General features: G+C 49.9%; 2 protein-coding genes across 2 annotated transcripts; both read left to right on the forward strand.

Annotated features, from left to right (window-relative positions):
* The first annotated feature begins 579 nt into the window (after nucleotides 1-579).
* On the forward strand, nucleotides 580-1237 carry LOC104582868. Its single transcript, XM_010234043.3, has one exon. The coding sequence runs from the start codon at nucleotides 745-747 to the stop codon at nucleotides 982-984; it is 240 nt and encodes a 79-aa protein (XP_010232345.1). The 5' UTR covers nucleotides 580-744; the 3' UTR covers nucleotides 985-1237.
* A 10025-nt stretch (nucleotides 1238-11262) lies between these two features.
* Nucleotides 11263-13826, forward strand: LOC100845998 (gibberellin 2-beta-dioxygenase). Its single transcript, XM_003569797.4, has 2 exons — nucleotides 11263-12382; nucleotides 13084-13826. Exons 1-2 carry the CDS (start codon nucleotides 11642-11644, stop codon nucleotides 13321-13323), a joined length of 981 nt encoding a protein of 326 aa, XP_003569845.1. The 5' UTR covers nucleotides 11263-11641; the 3' UTR covers nucleotides 13324-13826.
* Nucleotides 13827-20177: the final 6351 nt, after the last annotated feature.

Below are 20177 nucleotides of genomic sequence, written 5' to 3' on the forward strand. Positions count from 1 at the left end.
ACGAAAATTGAACATGAGACCGGACATCTGCTCAAATACGCGTAGTAAAGCCTTCTCAATGTTGTTAGCTTTCTCAATATGCACCAGATAATCCATTTTGGCAAAAAGGAAGAAATACTACTCCGTACTGTACTAGGACAACTCATCGTGAGTGTATAGCAGCAATTCAGTAGGGAATGAGGGGACAGCGTTTGAAAATCAAATGCACGCTTTTCGGGTTGAACCGTGGAACACACTCGAACACAAGAAAACCGCACGCCGCCACGCTTCCTCATGAGTCATGATGCACGTCCCCCTGGCCATATCACCTCGCGTGCGTGCCATGTTGTGCCTAGGATTCCCTCCGCTGGCACGCACGCATGACCGTTGTTCTTCCAGCACAACGGCTAATTCCTACTGACCACCGCCTTTATTAACTTTTTCAACGGCTACTCCACTCGAAGACGACGAGCGCCCATCCGTCCGCTGGGTCCCACCGCCCCCGCCAGCCGCATCCGAACGTTTTCGAAGGTCTCGTCCCGCCGTTGCGACCCGACCCCAACGGGCAACGGCTACATTCCCCCCAACCCCCGCTATAAAATCCCCGCATCGCCTCCGGTTCTCCTCACACAACATCGATCTCTCTAACCCACACACCAGTTTCCGGAGCGCAGAGCTTGAGAAGCCGACGAGAAGCTTCTTGCCGAGCACTTCTTGCTCTGCTTCTCTTCTCTGCGATCCCAATCCCCATCCCGTCTCGTCTCCATGGCCGCCGTCTCGTCCAAGGCTGTCGCGCTCCTCGCGGCGGTGATGCTCGCTGTCGTCGCGTCGGCGGTGGCCGTGCGGGTCGTGGACCGGGAGGAGGAGTTCGCCCTGGGCAGCCTCGCCCCTGGGCTCGCCCCGGCACCGGCCCCGGCGGTGCACGGCGCGGCGGCGGGCGCCGTCGCCCCGGGCGCGTGGGCCGTGGCCGCGCTCGTCTCGCTCCTCGCCTTCCTCGCTCACTGAGACTGAGGCGTGCTTCCGTTGTTTTGCGGATCGACCTGGAGAGGCCTGTTAGATTGAGAGATGGAATCCTGCTGTTTGGATTGCGGCGAGTTGCGTCTGTTTCTTTCGTTCGATTTAGCGGTTGCTATGCTAGCAGTGATTGCTTATTCATTGGGAGTGTCTTGTAGCGCCTATCTCTCTTTTGCCTGTATAAGAGAGTAGCAATATGTTTGAATAATATTATTTATTAAATATTCTTTATATGCACTGTTGATTTGTTTTCACCTGTTTGATAAGCACTGTTGATTTGTTTGAACCAAAATTACCATCCAGAATTGGCAGTCTCATGTGTCCAAATCAGAACGCTATAGAAGTTTGTTTGTTTTCTGCCCGCGTGATACTACGCAGCTCGACAGAAATTCAACGTGACTGCCTGCTGGGTACAGAAATTCAACGTGACTGCCTGCTGGGTACAGAAATTCAAAATCCGTCTTCACAAGTTTGTTTGTTTTCTGCCCGCGTCATACTCCAGCAGTTTCCTGTTGTCTGACATCGTACCAGTCTTCACGAGACTGGCCCAAAAGATTTGTTCAGAACCGTTGGAATTTCCGATAGAACACGAAGACTACGTTTTCCCCCCTCTCGAAAATACTTCTGCGTAACGTATGCCCGTTTGGACCAGTCGGGCCATACGCCCGTTTTCATCTCGACCCGGCATATTTCACGCACCTTTTTTTTCCCTACTATGAAAACGCTACTTCCTTCAAAACCGTCCGTGCTATTTTGGGCCAGTCAGGCTATATATTCTGGGCCAGTTGGGCTATGAATATAATCCCTTCATCTCGATCCATTAGAACCACGGATAAATCCTTATCTTATTCGTGGCGAAGGCCCATTAGAACTTCGGACAAATTCTTTCTTCTCATTAGGCCACAGAGCCTGTTCAGCAGGCCCATGTACCACTACCTCGCGCGATCCAAAGGGCATGCACAATGGCCTGACGTTAGCTTTATCTTAGCGATGACACGTAGGATAAAATCTGATGTGGAAGAGAAAAAACGAAAAAAATGCACAAGCCTTCTCTTAATTAAGAGATGATCTCTTTACAAGAATGGTAAGGCAAAGATAAGACAAATTTACCATTGTACTAGATTTCACATTTTCTTAACATTTATTTAGTTAATTTTATTCATCTAAATATTAATTGCAAAATAGAACATTAAGAGATAACCCATTGTACAACATGTTTTGTTGTCTTTTTTAATTGACGTGAAATATCTAATATAAGACAGTCTTATCAACCATCGTGTTAGGCCTAACAGGTCAGGAAGACGACAAAGAAGACGACAAGACAGGGCCAAAGCAGGGTGGAACACCAGCTTTGCGGAAAGAGCTGCAGACATCCGTAGTGCGATGGCGCGCGTGTTGATACGCGACGGGACAACGGCGACCACGTTTGCCGCGGCTTGCTCTTTAAGCTCGTCGTCGTGTCGCCCATCATCCCATTCCGGCGCTTCACAGTGCTAACTAACCGCACGAGACGACAAACAATGGTGTCCCGTCGGACAGACAACGCCAGTCACCTCAACGGAAGCGATGAGAACGAGAGAGAGTGCGTGCGTTTCTTTCTCGTACGTGCTTTCCTCGCGAGGGTGGCCTTGTCGGCGTGCGCCGGTCGGTCCGTCGGGAGGCTCCCCTCCATCTTTTTCTTCTCCTGCCACACAACTGTTCAAGGTCTATCGCCAACGGCAGCGGCAGCGGCTGTCGAGACACCCCATGTTGTGCACAAACCCGGTGCGGCCTTTTTAATTACCACGATGTTCTCATGATACGTGGTCACGCTTGCAGTCTGTGCAGCCTTGCGCGCAGGAACCCGATTCGATCGGCCGTACGTCGTCGGCCCGAGCAACAGATGCTGGGTGGCTTATCTGTCACCGGATCATTTGGAGCGTTCGCTACTTTGCCTGCCAACTTGATGAGTCCCGTGGACCGTGGTACGGCCCAGCTTCTGAACAATGACCAGTGCTTTCACGTCGACGCACTAGTCCTGTGTGGTCATTGCTCTTATCGAAATTCCTCTAGATTTTTCCACGTGGGTAAAGTCCACACGCCATGCTCCTGCCTGCCTGCGCATTCGAGATTTTCGAAGAGGAACTCGAAGATCTGAAAGCTAGTACTGTCCTAAATAGCAAGAACTTCGAAAGATCGATGCGACATGCTGTAATTTTAACCATCGCGAAAAGTGGTACCGTAAAATATCCTCGCCTTCATTTTGTTTTCGGGTTCTTAAAAATCAAAATTGGCAGCACGTATGATGATTCCCATACGAAATTGGTTTCTGCTTTGCTACTGAAGATGCACGCATGCATCCTGCATTTCGGAGACATGGTGTCCGTACCTTGTAGTGTCGCAGCAATAATCTGTGGTCTGACGATGGGCACGGCTACGGTTGCAAGTGTTCGCCGCTCGTACGGGTCTCCAGAGATCACATCATGCAAGAAATGAAAGTGGTAAAGTTTTGGCGTATCCTCTGTTCAGATAAGTTCAGTCACTACTACTATATGTAGCAGCAGAAGAGCAGAGTCCCGAAGGCTCACAATGGGTACAATTATCGCGTCCAACCAGATGTCAACAAGCAAGCACGTAAAAAACATGGATCGCCATCGCTAAGATCTTCGGCCGGGATTCCTTTAAACCTTGACCACTTGTTACTGTGAGCGTGAAAGCCTGACAGTGTCCAGATAACCCATTGTTTGAGCACGCGGCCGGGGCGATTGCAGATCGATGGATAAGACGGCAAATTATTGATGCTAGCAGGCCGGGGCGTAATGCAGATGGATGATATGATGCGATGGCCGAATGACTTTGGAATCACCGTCGAACTTATAGCTTTGAAACCGGTTGATCGCCAATAAGCACGACCAAAATGATTCCTGGAAATAAAAGGAAGCTAGTGACAACGAGTTGACGCCCGCTTTTTGACAAGACACGGGGATACAATGATAAGTGGAGAAAGTTGCATTTACCTGTACGTCTGAACCAATGAACACTAGCCCTCTCCATCGAAGGAGGAATAACAAATCTAGCTCGAATCAAAGCCACTGAACCGAGCACTAATGAGAGCAAACCTTCGGAAAGGACAGAGTTACTTGACGACAGAGCCACAGAGCCCGGAAAGATCGGCCACTCTAAAGTATATACTTCCTCCGTTCTTAAATACCCGTCGATGTTTTAGTGCAAGTTATGAGATGAGATTCTCGGCAAAAAAAAATGTACCCTGAGATTACACTGGGGTACTGTACCTGTACCTCTCATGAGAGAACGTACGTGGTAGCATGTCGGTTAAATTAATTTTCCAACTGTCGCTTGCACAAATCTCACGTGTCTAAACTGGAATCAGAAGCACTGTTTCTGCTGGCGACTTTTTCAAATAGCACGGCGGAACGTGTGCATGCGAAACGCACTAATTCATCTTGGAAGCCATCAGGTAGATCGTGTATGATCTCTTTCTCTCCCAGGCGGATTTGCTGAATAACCACCTGTTTCTCCGCACCGCACAAGCTGGCCATAGTCCAGTATACACCTTTTACAAACAGAACAGCTTAGCTAGCTATGGTTTTGATTGGAGATTGAAATGTGCCCCATGTCCGACCATGAATCTAGTTCCCCGCATATCAAACCATTTAGCTACACCTAATTAAAGTCATCCAGTGCGTCACCTCTAGCCAGTGCTTTCAGGTCGTGCAAGACGGCGATAGATCATAGATTCATAGGCCCGTTCCCGGGATGCCAAATCAGGATGAAGCGTGAGGAAGTGGAATTAATATACTACTACCTCCGAGAAGTTTCAATGACCTATAAATCCAGCTTTTTGTTGTGTGCTTTCGGCACTGTTTTGCAGCCAGATTCATAGTCCCTGTTTGCCGTGTCGTTCAGATTTCAGACAGCAAGCTCCCACTGTTTCAAGTGGTGGGAATGAAATATTTCGATCTACTCCTGTTGCAGATAAGAACTCCGTTCTTTTGGAACCAGCCAACCTGCAGGGATCGATGAGGTTGGGACCAACCTATGGGCCGGCCGGGCACCTTGCTAGACAATACGAACTTCTCACTTTAGACGACGCATCATGTTTCTTGCATAATCGATCAACTTAACCACTTGATGAGCATGTTGCATGCCTCTCCGTGCACACGCACAACACACCGCCGGCCGGGCGGCCGGATCGTTAGCTAGAACCTGACAGTTCCCGTAACAATTTTAATTTTAACGGTCCGTAAACAGTTTCCCCACAGCTAGCTCCCACGGACTCAACAAACCTATAACTGTTGGACGATATGGTTAGGGGATGTGCGCGTCACCTGTCTCCAGATAATCGGCTTGTTGGCTAGTCGGTGTAAATATTCATGATGGCTAGGATCGATCATGCTCGAGACGTCGTCCGTGGATTAAACTCCCTCTGGACATCACCATGTTAGTGCATGCGCCGAGATCCTAAATGTGTAATCCTACGTAGGTTAGGTGGCTATGCCTCAGCCTTTCAGGAGTAGTAAACTCCATAAGCATCGATCATCGGCGTCTCGTGAGTCCGGACGGACTCGTGAGAGAGATCACACCACCGTACATACTTTTACCATAAAGACAAAACCGATAGTACTCACTTGCCTAGCTAGGGTACAGATCGGTCCTGGTAGCTTAATCACGCAAGTCGTTCATATCCTAGCTAGACACAAGCACATTAGTAGTTGCCATGTTCTGTACTCACTTACTTTCTGTAAAGCATAAATAGACAAGATTAGCTTTCTCTAGTAACTCCTTCCGCAAAACACAAGGTCATTAAAAATGTACTAACGTGTTATCTTCGGCCATCCGCGGTTTTTTGAAATCCAATCAAACACTAGCAGTGTGTCTGTGTGTAGCACAAGTTCAGAGAACAGAGCTCATCTTGTGCCACTTTTGCTAAAGCTCCGCGTATTTGCAGCGTAGCAACATGGATAAGGACAAGTACTTGTACTGTAAGCTAGCTAAAAGGACGACGCAGCGTGCCTGAAGGTACGTGCGCGTAAGTCCACACCGACTACGCTGCAAGACTGCGAAATGCACTGAAGAACAGAGCGTCAAAGAACAAACTTCTCATAATAGGAGTGACTTAATTTTTTGCAGGGGTCTTTTTATATTCACTGACGAAACTACTCCATGTAGGGACCAGATAGCAGCGGCCGGGGAGACCCTAGCACGAGTCAAAAACTAAGACTTTTTTTTTCTTTTATAAGCTTTATATTCTTAACCAAATAGACACATGTAACTGTAAGTACTCTTAATCCTCCATGTTGGCATTTTGCCTATATTAGTAAACTTTTATATGGGTCGGGCCCAAAATCCTTTGTGGTAAAGACCAAGTCGACATCTTTTTACTCAAGTCAATATGCCAACGGGGCACGATCAAACCTGCATGACATCGATAAAAAAAGTCAATAAGTCAAACCATCGTACCATGGTCAAATTTGTGTAAGGACCTAAATAAAAAAGTAAATTTCACAAAACCACAGTTTTTGGTGCAGTCGTGTCGCTGAACCACAGTTAACAAAAGAAACATTCACAAAACCACACTTTTTTAGTCAAGTTGTCTCAGTTAGCCTGAAACCGAATGTGTAGGCGGTTTTACTTTAATACTTACATGTGGGACCCACCTGTCGGACGCCATGTCGGCCCCGAAAACTTGCAGGAGTGGAAAATGGGTCGGGGGTTTAGTCGCGTGATCTAACGGGTCAGGTTAGGTAGGGGCCAACGTGGCATCCGACGGGTGGGCCCCACTTGTAAGAAATTTCGGGCTGACTGATACGACTTGACTCAAAAAAGTTTGGTTCTGCGAACGGTTTTCAATTAACTGTGGTTCGACGACACTACTGCTCCAAAAATTGTGGTTTTGTGATTTACTCTAAATAAAATAAAAGAAAGAAGACCAAGGAGCTACAAGCAGAATGACACATAAATGGAGGAATAATGTATATGGTATATGGTGGACTCTGAACAACCCTCTCTTTCCACTTGGTGCACCATTAAGTCATGGACAAAGATTCCTTTTTTTCATCTTTATGTACACTTAGTCTATAAGCACCCCCATGGGTGGAATGTACTCATTCACCCCTCTAAATAATCTCAAGGGGAGAGCACTAGACTTCCTAAGGGGCCTGCTCTCGAGGTTTCAGGCCGACTTTGTTCGGAACATGCTCGAGGAAGTACGCACCTTAGAAGTTATAGTTTCGAGGTTTAGGAAAGACTCGTTCGGTCCAAACTCGAAGTAGATGGATCAGGTTAGAGTCACAAGGTTATCATAACCTCGCTACTTGGAAATACCTGTTTAGTCAAAGTTCGAGGAGGCCTCGAAGGATCTCTCGCGGTAAGTCACTCGGAAAGACCCATTTGGTCCGAGCACTTGGCTAAGAACCACCTAGAAATCTCTCCTAACATAGGACTCAATCGTACCCGCAAGGTCGATTGGACCTACTAAAAAACATTGACATGTCAACTTTGTCCACGTATACGACGATCTTCACCATAAGGCCATTGTATAGGCCCTTCTTTCCGCATTATACCATCAAGCATTTGTACTCCATATACTAAGTGTTGTTCGACAACAACAATAACATTGCCTATGTGGCATGTAATTAATGACGGGTCTGTCTCTTATGCTAGTGACTATCTCTTTACGTAAGCTAATACAAAGACATTATATATATCTCACAAAGCCATTAATAAAGTATTACTTTACATACAACACTAAAAGATAATGCATTTGCAAGATGGTCTCTTAACATCTATATATTGGGCCAAGAGATTATGCATTGGGAGATTCCTAAGTACCTCTCTTCCTACACGCAAGACCTTTTTGAGCATCTTCATCGGTGGCCCCTACTTGTTGTTTATGGGCTTCTCCCTAAATTATTTGGCCCCTATTTTATCTCGAGCTTCAACGGTAGCCCCTAAATCCCAACCCATATTTTATTTTGCTATTACACCGACAGATGGGACCCACTTGTTAGTGGGTCATGTTCTTTTCTCTTCCAAATTTCATTCTTCGTTTCCCTGTGGAAGTGCCATGGCCAGACTCCCCCCCCCCCCATCCCCAAGACCCCGACGCAGTTGGCGGCAGGCGGCGTGGTGGTGCGGCGAGAGGGGAGGCGTGGCTTGGCCTCGGGCATCAGTGGGGCAAGAAGGGGAGGCGGAGCAACGCAGGCGACGTCGGTGGTGTTGGCCGCCGGTGAGGGGATGCGAGGGGCAGCAGGGGGAGGAGTGCCGATGGGAGGAAGAAGATGTGTGGGAGAGAGACAGAGCTGACGTGTCAAGGGATAGGAGCTTCCTTGGGGAGCCCCTGGGAACATCAAATTTCTCACTCTCAAGTTGCTTACTGAAAGTCCATGATCTAACCATGCCAACTAGTCCACTTAATGCAATGAGTGAAAATTTTCTTGGTCACAAACTTATCTTAACCAAAAAAAAATACGCCAACCTTTGAGAATATAAAGGAGTATTTGTGCCAGTTAAACTAACAGAATGGTGTACTTAGATTGCTTAGCATGCCAGCTGGCAGGTTTATTGGACGTCCGTCAACAAGCTGGTCAATCCATCCTCGCTTTCATTCTTTTTGTTCCTTCGGCCGGCGAATGACAGGTTTTTCAAACCCGACCATATCGCACTGCTCCGTTGGATGATTTGGACGTGCATACGGGGGCTTGGCTTCAAAATTTTGAAGGCAGCTTTACTTGCTAGCCGTCCATTGGAGCGCTTGGTGCGTTCGACCTTTCATTATATCGCCACACTGGCCATGCACGTCATGGCGGCACTATCGGGTTTCAGTTGCTCGAGCAATCAGCTTACGCAAAAGCCTAAGTTGGTACTCACAACGTCATGCTTGTCAGTTCATTGCCACTGAAAGCTGGACTTGGGTGGCATAATGGCACTCCATTTTAGTGGCGCAGCACGCAGTCTTCAAAAGAAGCACGAGATGCACACAGGCTCTTTTCTTCCCTGAACAGGAGTAATTAAATCGAACAGTCAGCTGGTTTTGGAAACTTAGCAAAGTAATACCAGTCGTGGAGTATGTCTTGTGGTTTGAGGGGTTGTTTGGTTCGTGTCCTGGACACTGTACCTGAGAAATTTGAGTGCCTGAAGCTAAGCTAGCCTGAAATATAGATGACTTTTGTCTACTCAGGCTAGTTGAAGTATAGACTGTTTGGTTCATGCCTGAGCCTGACCAAGCAAACCCACCTCTCGTTCCTACGCGTGCTATGCTTTTTAAATTAAACAATTCAATTAAGCCCCAGGCTAGGAGCGGCCATGCTTTTGGAGGCCTGAGCCTCACTAGCCCGCCTGAGTCAGGCACCTCTTCAGGACGGCAACCAAACAGGTACATGCAGCTCTCAGGGAAGCATCAGGTCATGAACCAAACAGCCCCTCAAAGTTCGTCAGGCTTCAATACGAGGGAATCATCGTAGGGTTTATACCAGTATAGTTTTAGTCAACTGCCTCCTGGAGAAGTGTGCCGGCCAGCACGGCCGGCCACGCGCTTGACCAAAGAACCAGACATTCCCTGTCTGGTGTCCACGGCCCGATGATCCGTCCCGTCTCTTTTATTACACTCTGGAACCAAATAGTCCAGCGTACACACCGCGATTTCCTCTGCGCCGAAGGCAAGATAACCCGGACAGCTTTCCTCGGATCCCGAGCGAGATGTTGGATGCACGTTCTGCCGAATTTTTAGAGAGTTCATAATTGAAATCGCACACAAAGCAACTGCGTGGTCACACCGGTGGATTGTTGAGTCACATGACACAAACCCCAATAACTCCACGTCAGGAGTACTCCTACTCCATATCTACACACACAGGAGTTTACGCCTTCTGGGTTGCTCATGTAGTCAGGTAGATCTAGGCATTTTAGAGATGGAAAATATGGTCAATAACTCCACGTCAGGACAGTTTTCCTCGATATGTACCGTCGGAATCTCTAATGAAGGCAGTTTAGGACTACATGTGCGTGCACTAGACATGCATATTCGTGGCAGGTGTGCATTGGATTACAATAATGGAGATAGCCTGCAGACGTAGCGAAAGAGAACTTAACAGCTGCAGAAAAGAGAGAACACGCCACGATTATTTTATGTATGTCTGGCACCATAGTACCACAACATTTTTGGTTTTAAAAAGTTGTCCTGAATTGAAGCATGGGAAAGCTTAGCACGATGCATTGACTAGGTGTCGACTTGTTTATGCGATCGAAGCAAACACTCCGTCGTGCAAGTGTACGCAATGTCGGGGGCGCGGCGCCGCTCACTCACCGTCTGTGCTTTCGATGCGCCGCGGGAACGAGCGGAATATGCGAGACTACTGGTGCTCGAGAGCTAGTAGGTCGTCACGAGCCTGCCTGGATGTTGCCCTCCGTACATTACATTGCATCACCCCGTGATTGGCCATCTATTATTGGCTGGCAATGCCTTGTTCTCGGTCGATCGTCCCTCGGCGAGTCAGCACACTGCTTCCCAGTTCCCAATGCCACGCCCCTAGGCTAGACTAGGTGAGCACAAAGCTGAAGATTGCGAGATGGTGATCGAGTAGCAGAACATTATCCGCGAATCATCGGTTTTTTCTAGTGTTGCTTTGCTTGCCTCGCCCACGTACGGATTTACTCCACCGTTTATCCAATGGGGGAAGCTAGGGACCAAACGACGCATGCATGAACCTGGGCTAACTAACGCGTGCCGTGTGAAGCTAGCGTCAAGTAGGGGTGTGATCTGCTCGAACACGTATTGTGTGAAGCCTGGCTAGTCCCCTGCTGCACGTCTCAGTAGCTCCATATCGCCGATCGTCTCAGATGTCATTTGCCAAATGGAGTGAACTATCATAACTACCAGCGACAGCCGGAGTGAATCGGTACGCGTAATCAGCTGGCCGGGAAGAATAGTCAAACGAGATCGCGATGCCATGCATGGCAGTTAGCAGTACTAGCAAGTTGAGGCGAGAAATCGCGTCTTTAGATCAGGCTCCATCATATTTCTTAGGACTAGCAAACCAAACATTCCTGAATGCAGCCCAGTTGCGACCCCGGAGATTAGAGAAGCACGTGCTACTAGCTTTTTTTTTTCTTTTCTCGTGAGATATTGTTAAAACCGTATGTATGCGATCCCCTGATGATCAGTGAGCCGTGCACAGGCGGTGGATCGCCTTGGGACACGTCGCGGCCCCTCCACGATGTGCCTGGCTCCGTAGCCACCATAGACACCCAAGCGAGAAAAGAGAGGAGGTCGCGAGATGAGCGGGGCATTCCCTCCCCCATCCATCGAGCCGAGCAAGCAGAGCAGAACCAGAGCAGCGAACCAATACCCGATTAAGTACTCCTCCCCCGACTGTCAGTTGGCCGTCTGCCTGCCCCGTGGACGAGGCCCCACCGCCCGCCGCTCTCGATCGGCAGGGGCCCTCCCTGCCGCCCCGCTCTATATATATGCCCCACGGGCTCCCCCACATGCACTTGCACTAGTGTACTCCTACAAACGCAACGCAGGCAGCGCGCACACACATCTCCTCCTCTGTTTCGCCCGCCCGCTTGCCGTGCCGGCCCCTGTTTCTTCCTCTCTCTCGATCACACATACCATATTTGTTAGCGCAGCACAGGACAGGCGCGAGCCATGGTGGTTCTCGCCAGCCCGCCCGCGGCCGATCACATCCCGCTCCTGAGGTCCCCGGACCCGGGGGACTACTTCTCGGGCATGCCTGTCATCGACCTCTGCAGCCCGGGCGCGCCGCGTGCCATCGCGGACGCGTGCGAGCGGTTCGGGTTCTTCAAGCTCGTCAACCACGGCGTGGCCACGGACGCCATGGACCGGCTCGAGTCAGAAGCCGTGACGTTCTTCTCGCAGCCGCAGGCCGACAAGGACCGGTCCGGCCCGGCGTACCCGTTCGGCTACGGCAGCAAGCGCATCGGGCTCAATGGCGACATGGGGTGGCTCGAGTACCTGCTCCTGGCCGTCGACGACTCCGCCTCGCTCTCCGGCGCCGTCCCGTCCGGCTCCGCCTTCAGGCGCGCGCTGAACGAGTACATCGGGGCCGTGCGGAAGGTGGCCGTCCGGGTGATGGAGGCCATGGCGGAAGGGCTGGGCATTGCGCCGCTCGACGCGCTGAGCAAGATGGTGACCGCGGCAGGGAGCGACCAGGTGTTCCGGGTGAACCACTACCCGCCCTGCGCCGCGCTGCAGGGGCTCGGCTGCAGCGCCACGGGGTTCGGCGAGCACACCGACCCGCAGCTCGTCTCCGTGCTCCGCTCCAACGGCACCTCCGGCCTGCAGATCGCGCTCCAGGACGGCGGCCAGTGGGTCTCCGTGCCTTCCGACCGCGACGCGCTCTTCGTCAACGTTGGCGATTCGTTGCAGGTATGTCTGTGTGTGTGTGTTTTTCTGTTCGTGGCTCTGACACGTGACTCCTTTTCAGATGCACGCGCTAACTTTCCTTTTTTTCTTCTTCTTCCTCTTCGTAGCACACATGTTCTTTTTCTCAATTTTTATTTGTTTTCTACGACTGATTGCATTGGACTGCGTCATGGAGTGCTGCTACTAAAATATGACGTGGGTTCAGTTAGGACTCGAGTTAGTGTAGATTTGTGTAAAAAGTCAGCTGGGGAGTGAGATCACGCAGATGCCGGCCCGTGAATTCAGACTAGCGTTCCGTTCACGTCACCACTTACAAAATGACCATTTGCTCCCCATCTCATCACCCTCAACTTTCTCTTTAATTAAACCGAGTAACAAAAAAAAAATCTTCGTGCTGAAACGATTGCCACGGCAGGCAAACAGAAACATGGGGTTTCGTCTTTCGTGGATAACAACCACCACTCCCCGGGCCCAATAACTGCCGCCAAAACAACCGCATATTCGGCTTCGACGCACGAACAATCTAGAGCATATATTTTTAGGCACATGAAGATCGTGTTTATGGTTGCATGGCATCTAATTACATCACCCAAAAAAAACATCACCATGCACAGGCATATTACGGCGCACAAACAGTGTTGCGGACTTGGTTGGATATATCCTTACACTATTGATTTACAGCGTGATTTTTTGGATGTGTACAGGTGCTGACCAATGGGAGGTTCAAGAGCGTGAAGCATAGGGTGGTGGCCAACAGCCTAAAGTCTAGGGTTTCCTTGATCTACTTTGGAGGGCCACCTTTGACACAGAGGATTGCACCATTGCCACAGCTGCTGGGGGAGGGCGAGCAGAGCCTGTACACGGAGTTCACATGGAGCGAGTACAAGAAGGCTGCCTACAAATCAAGGCTCGGTGACAACAGGCTGGCCCAGTTTCAGAAGTAGCAGCAGGTAGATACCCAGGGTCGGTTCAAGGAACAGCTGTTACAAGCCAGCTACCGTAGCTAATATTTCACGCACGATGAAGAGGAGGAAGCTACTAAGGAAGAAAAGAGTGAAAAAACAGAGCAAAAAAAGAAGACCATGATAATTTCAAGATGCACATGTACAGCTAGGCAGCTAGCAAGATCTTTTTTGTGAGGTTGGTGTGTCTGTGCGCATAGTTGCTAAAAATTGCTTATGGCATGTGGGGTGAGGTGGGCTCCTTTCCTATCTGGGAATGCTGGACCATTCGTGAGCAGTTAAATTAACTCTAATAGTTAACGGCAACCAACTAAATTAGCACAGCGCAGGGGTATGTTGGTATTTTCTCCCTTTTTGGGTACTTCACATTTTTTTCTTCCTTTTGGGTTCCGAAGACTGTAATTGTGGTGTCCGTAACGTAGTTGTGTGTGCACGTGGACCCTCTGTTTAACCTGCAAATAATCAAACCTTTCTCTTTCGAACAACAGAGTCCCATGCACGCACTCATCCCCTAACACGCTGTTTGAACGCGCGGAGGCAGAGACTGGAAAACATTTTATTTTCCCGGGTCGATGTCCACGGAATTCAAAATGTTACCGTATTTTTTCCATACAAATAGTGGTGAGACAAAATTCAAACTTTTCGTGGATATGCAATTATGCATCATGCTACTAAAACACACAGTCGTGTAAAAATTGGCGCCGGATATGCTTACCTGTTCTGCACACAAAATGTGGGTACAGATTCCAGATTGATAGTGCAGGCATTCAAAATAGTGGTGCTTGGAGTTGGAATTCAGTGATGCCATCCGAATCCCTCTGTTCCATCCAGCTCCTCGTTGGCATTCCGCGTCATTTATTAAGGCAGGCCCGGCCCAGCGGGGCCCGTTGGCTGGAGAATTTCCTGCCCGCACGAACGGGCCCACTTCTCCCTCAGGAACCGGCGAATGAAAGCACGCGCATGTGCATGCTTCTCTCGGCCGCCCGGCGACCTCTTTTCTCCGTTCCAGAGTCCTGGATTTGGAGGGGGCACATACGGGGATTTTGATTGCACACCACTACGTTTTCTCTGCTGGGAGGGACACCGCTTGGTCCCCTTTCCAGCAAAGGCGCAAGGGCATGCAACCATATTTTTCAAAACGGCCGATTCATTGCATGCGTTATATTGGTTGCAACCATCGGCCGATATTTTGATCTGAACCTCTGCTTTCTTGACGGACGTCAACAAGTTTTACGAGTACACGGGAAGAGTATATACGGTTACGCGTGTGCACGTACGTACTTTATGCTGTGCCGGCAGTTCTCTGTCCAAACAGAACGTCATCGGCGATCGTCAGACCAAACTGCTCGTCTCCTGGGGAGCCCCATGAGGCCGTTTTCCCCAGCCGAATACGTAATAAAGTACTAACCAAGTAACCAACTCACATAACTGCTCTGCTCCGGCCGTACTGCATGCACACCTAGCAAACTGGGGAGCTTGGCTGGTCTCTGGTCCTGTTTGCAACGGCCACATTGCACATTCTCTAGACCAAAGCAGCAGGCTAGCTACTCCGCACAGCTGCGTACAGCGTACATCGGTACGTACATGCATGTGCATGCATGCTTTCCCCCAGATCGACGACGGACCCCATGCACATCGACAGCACGGATATATTCCTCATAGCTTCCAAAACCGTGATATCTTTATCCGTCTCATGCATACTGAGTACTCCCTCCGTTCAGGTGCGGACCCAGGATTTTGACATTGGGTATTCATAATTGTTTTGAAAATTCGCCAGATCGAGTGATCGTCTAGTCGTTAAACTATCGTGCACAGCATAGTGCGTGTGAGGAGTAGAGCGGATGAGGAGCAGTCGTTAAGTTTTTGAATTTAGGGACATGTCCTTCTATAGATTTAAAAGAAAGCGAGAAGGCATTAGGTGCAGACATCAATCGAGGTCCTATGAGGTTACGAGTATCGAGTAGATGATTTGGTTTTCAGGAATTGAAATTCCTACTTGTGCCAGTGCCATTGTGCCAAATCGGAGGAGGTGGGAGAGATGGACGGTGCATTTTTTTTAGCTAATGCTTGAATACGCTTGAGTTTCTAACCAAAATCTTTGTTACATACATATAGTCATATAATTGATTTTTTCCAAATCTTAGTGATACCCTTGAATAGTGCTGGGCCCGCCCATGCCGCCGTTCCTAAATACTTGTCGTTGTAAGTACTTATTACGGCATAACTAGAGAGGCAGAGACATGTGTGCATGTTTTTTTTGGGAAATTAAAATCAGCCAACTCTTACAGAACCATCTTTAAAATAAAAGAAAATTACACGCAAATTTCTTATAGGTAAACGTCGTAGTCTTTCTCCTGCACTCGCCGGCTGCGCGCCGTGAGCGAAGCTCGATGCTGCGACCTCCGAACCACGTCGGAGCCAGGAAACCATTGTTGACGTAGCAGCCGGGACGTTGCCGGTCGGAGTCAGAAGACGCCGGCAACAGTGATCTGATAAACAGGCCACTGTTTTGGAGAAGAAGACGGCGAAGAGGATTGGATGACCATATCAGATCTGGCCAGACGTATCCGAGAAGACCTCGCAACACTAACTCCACGATGAGGTCGAAGCTGGCTGAGTCTCATTGACCGGAAAAGGAATCAATAAACCGATACGCATAAACGACCTGCAAAACACAAACACAGAACCAGATCCACCACTTTAGAAGAGTAGCGACCAACTGTTCCGCACTCCTTGACGCCACTAGCAGGATCGGCGTCGACGAGGTGGATGAGAAGTCGGAAAAACTTTATTGATCCGCAAAGTGCCGTCATCGCCACGATAGCACGGCCGCCGGTTGACCAAATCATAATTTTTTAAGCCATGCTAAAGCACTCAATGCAGAAGAAACATGAACGTCGAACCACGAGATTAATCTGGAGCGGCGGTGGGTGGCGGCTAGGGCAGGACGTATTTCCTGTTGTTGTTCGGGTGTGCATGTTGCTCGACCCCTCCAAGAAAAGCTTAAATTCGATCAGATCAACGTGCACTCGTGGCACTTAATTACATGCATGCATGCATTGTGTAACTGATGGAACCCGTGCTGCCTGCCTACAGCCTACGTAGGGTCGGTCGGTCGGTCAGGTGAGCTTTGCATGCATACGTTCGATCCAAATGCACCCGCCTGAATATACGGTGACCGATCTGGCGATGGGCGCCGTGCCAATAATGTACTCCAGCTAGCTAGTCACCGTGGCCACTCCTGCCGGCCCGGCGGTGAGAGAGCTACTAGCATTGTATATAGCTAGCCAGCTAGCTTAGACGCGTGCCCGCGTCTATGGATCGACCGATGCAGCGGTCCATCTGGGGGGGTTCATCGGTTGCGGGCACGTACGCGTACGGAGGGGATAACGTTCGTACATGCACGTACGCGGCTCTGATGCAGCTCCTGCGCGTTTCGTGGTGGTAGCGCCGCTCGTGGTTCGGGTCAGGCTAGCTCGTCAGGCAGCGCAGCGCAGGGGGGGCCGGCCACCACCATGGACAGGGTGGCTAGCTCAGCTACTTGGGCCCTGCATGTTTCCCCCGTGAATGAGAGAAAGAGAGAGAGAATGTCTAAATGGCCAGGCTTTGGGCCTAGCTAGCTAGTCCGGTCCACGTTGCGTACCAATTACCAAAGCTGGGGCCGTTGGAAATCCCAGCAAAGATCGGACCAGCTGGCCGGCCGGCACCAGAGGGTCCTGTTCTGTTCTGTTCTGTTCTGTTCTGTTCTGTTCTGTTCTCTCCCCCTGGCCTGGAACAAGCTGGAACGGAACGGGCCCCTGGAGAAAGGGAAAAGAAAAGCTGGAACGGAAAAAGGGAAAAAGAGGCTATTCCCCGGCACTGTCTGTCACCCACCCTATATCTGAATTAAGGTTCATGCATGCACCGTAATCAGGAATTTCGAGAGCAATCATGACGCGATTTGCAGTGCGATTAGCTGATTGTCGCCTTTGTCAGCTGGGGTCTCCGGATGGGCTAAGTACACTGCGTTCAGGAACCGAGCTCGATCGTTAGAGACGACCATATTTCAATAGATGCAGTACGTGAAGAAGATAGCTTGACTCACCAAGGCGCGCCATATGGCAACTTGCTGTGGACTGAGAACAATATTGCAATCAATTGATCTCATCTGGGTATGCAGAGCATTTCGTTTAACTATTCTGTACGACCCAAAAAACGTCACTCGGCTGCCAGGGGAGCAGAAGGACGTCAGAACGTGCGCGATAAATTAACTCGCCGGGAGATCTGGGAGCAGGAGAGTCAAGTGGAATCTTTTCCGGCCCAAGAATAAAATAGAGGGATTGCATTCTCTCTCCTTTTCCTACTCCTTTTTTTCTTTTGCGATGAACAAGAGCGTCCGTTAATTTAACAGAAAGCGTGATTACGCCAGTGTGCCGCGTGTTATCAATGGTAACAGGGCACGCGCCTAGCCGCCTTGGCTACGAGCGTACATGGCGAGATCATGACCAACCGTGTTCTACCTGCGGAGTATATGTTTGTGTAAGAGCAACTCCAGCCCCCCTCACACCCCATTTCGCATCCGGCCTTCCATTTTTTTCGACCGTACGAGGAGCGCCGGCTGGTAACAACGCCTCCCCAAACCAAATTTTACAAATATTGCAAATTAAAATAAGCACATTATTTGATAAGTTTTGAATCACATCTCAAACAAATTTAATCCAATTCAAGCAAGCAAATAAGAAAAACTAGATGTTTTCTCGGAGCCTCCACAAATGCTTGACCAGATTCATCTTGAAGTTGCTGATGATTACCGGCGTCTCGAATTTCTTGCTGCCGGGCGAGGAAAGCAGCAAAGACGGCTGGCACCTCGTGATTAACATTGGCTAGAGGACCCATCCGTTCATACGGTTCAGTGTCAAACACCGGTCATTCCCGCTCGCTCTCAATGATCATGTTGTGCATGATCACATAGGCAGTCATGACTTCCCACATCCGATCTTTCGACCAAGTGAGAGCAGGGTACCGGACAATGGCAAATCGAACCTGCAACACACCAAATGCCCGCTCGACATCCTTCCTGCATGCTTCCTGTTGCATCGCAAACCAAGATCTTACTCCTCCTGCGGGTGCGTTTGAGATTGTCTTCACAAATGTCGACCATTTTGGATAGATGCCATCTGCCAGGTAGTATCCCTTGTTGTACACATGGCCATTGATCTCATAGTTCACTGGAGGAGCAGTGCCTTCAACGAGTTTGGCAAACACATTCGAGCATTGCAGCACATTTATGTCATTGTGCGATCCTGCCATACCGAAGAAGGCATACCAAATCCACAGATCCTGATCGGCCACCGCCTCAAGCACCACACTGCATGATCCTTTGTGGCTTTTATACATGTCCTGGTGTGCAAATGGACAGTTCTTCCATGACCAATGCATACAGTCGATGCTGCCAAGCATACCTAGGAATCCTCTTTCTACATTCCGTGCCATGATCCGAGCTGTGTCTTCTGCAATGGGTGCCCTCAAGTGCTGATCTCCAAACACCGCCACAATTGCCCTATAGAACCTGTACATGCAATCGATGACCGTGGACTCAGCCATGCGGAGGTAGTCGTCCTGTGTATCGGCAGGAATTCCATAAGCAAACAAACGGAGAGATGCCGTGCATTTCTGAATTGATGTGAACCCGAGTGTGCTGACGGCTTCCGTTTTCAATTTGAAGTAATCGTCATACTCCCGGAGGTACTCGGCGATCTTCAAAAAAAGCTTCCGAGACATTCTGAAACGGCGCCGAAAGATCACATCGTTGCGCAAGGGATCATCGGCGAAGTAGTCGGCGTACAACATGCAGCCGCCTTCCATCCTTTGCCTCGCATTGCTCTTGCGGCGGCCCTTCCTCGATCCTCCCCTTCCCGGCTGCTCTGCATCTTCGGCGATGAGGCCAAGAAGCGACGCGACGACGAGTTGATGCTCCTGTTCGCCGCCGGAGGCATCATCATCGGCAGCGGCGACTTCCTCGTCAAAAAGCGCGGCGATCATCTCTTCGTCGTCCGAATCCATGGCCTTGGCAAATCGCCGAACACCCTGCGAGCAAGGTGGCCGCTGGGTGGGCACCGACGGGGTGCTGGAACTGGCCGGCGGCGGATGACGGAACTGGAACTGCGGCAGCAAAGGAAGATCTACGCGGCGGCAGGTTCGGGGGGTGGAAGTCGCCGGTGAGAGGGGTTGTTTCGGTGGCAATTCAGGGTGGAAGTCGCCGAAGCTCACACAGAGAGGGGCAAATAGGGATTGTTTTTTGGGTTGTGCCGCTGACAGTGCTGGCCCGCGAGGTTTTGCGCCCGAGCCGGCGCCCCCGCTCGCCCCCTCGTGGGTTGGGTTCGGTCTGGCGGCGCCGGCTAACTTCCTGGGCCGCGCCGGATGAAAAACAAATTAGTGGGGCCGGTTGGGTCGGAATTTTCGTGCCGGCACCCCCAAGTCCGTTTAGGTGGCTTTTAGGGGTACGGCTGGAGATGCTCTAATACGCACAGTTCTGTCTCCGGTGATCAGGTTTCACCTCTTCCACAGGACTTGCGACGAACACAAGCTTCCCACAGCCCCATTGCTTGGCTGTCTGGTCTCTCCCTCACCCAGCAAACGCCCCTGTTAAGACCAACGATAGCCCACGTCTATTTGCTGGATTTTTCCTCGTGGCAACCTCAGGTGCTGGTGAGGTCACCTTGCTACTAAGACTAAGTTTGTATTGCTGAACTGCGTTGAACTTATTTTATAATCTGTTGTGAAAAAATACACGCGAGAATAGAAAAAGAAATTGGTTAGCCAAACATGAAAATAGTGAAAAAACGGGTAAAAAATTG

The sequence above is a fragment of the Brachypodium distachyon genome, chromosome 2 (assembly GCF_000005505.3).
Source record: "Brachypodium distachyon strain Bd21 chromosome 2, Brachypodium_distachyon_v3.0, whole genome shotgun sequence".
Taxonomy (NCBI): Eukaryota; Viridiplantae; Streptophyta; class Magnoliopsida; order Poales; family Poaceae; genus Brachypodium; species Brachypodium distachyon.

Coding starts and splice junctions, on each gene's coding strand:
- LOC104582868 (XM_010234043.3), top strand. CDS start 745: ATGGCCGCCGTCTCGTCCAAGGCTGTCGCGCTCCTCGCGGCGGTGATG.
- LOC100845998 (XM_003569797.4), top strand. CDS start 11,642: ATGGTGGTTCTCGCCAGCCCGCCCGCGGCCGATCACATCCCGCTCCTG. Junction 12,383..13,083: donor ACGTTGGCGATTCGTTGCAG/GTATGTCTGTGT, acceptor GGATGTGTACAG/GTGCTGACCAATGGGAGGTT.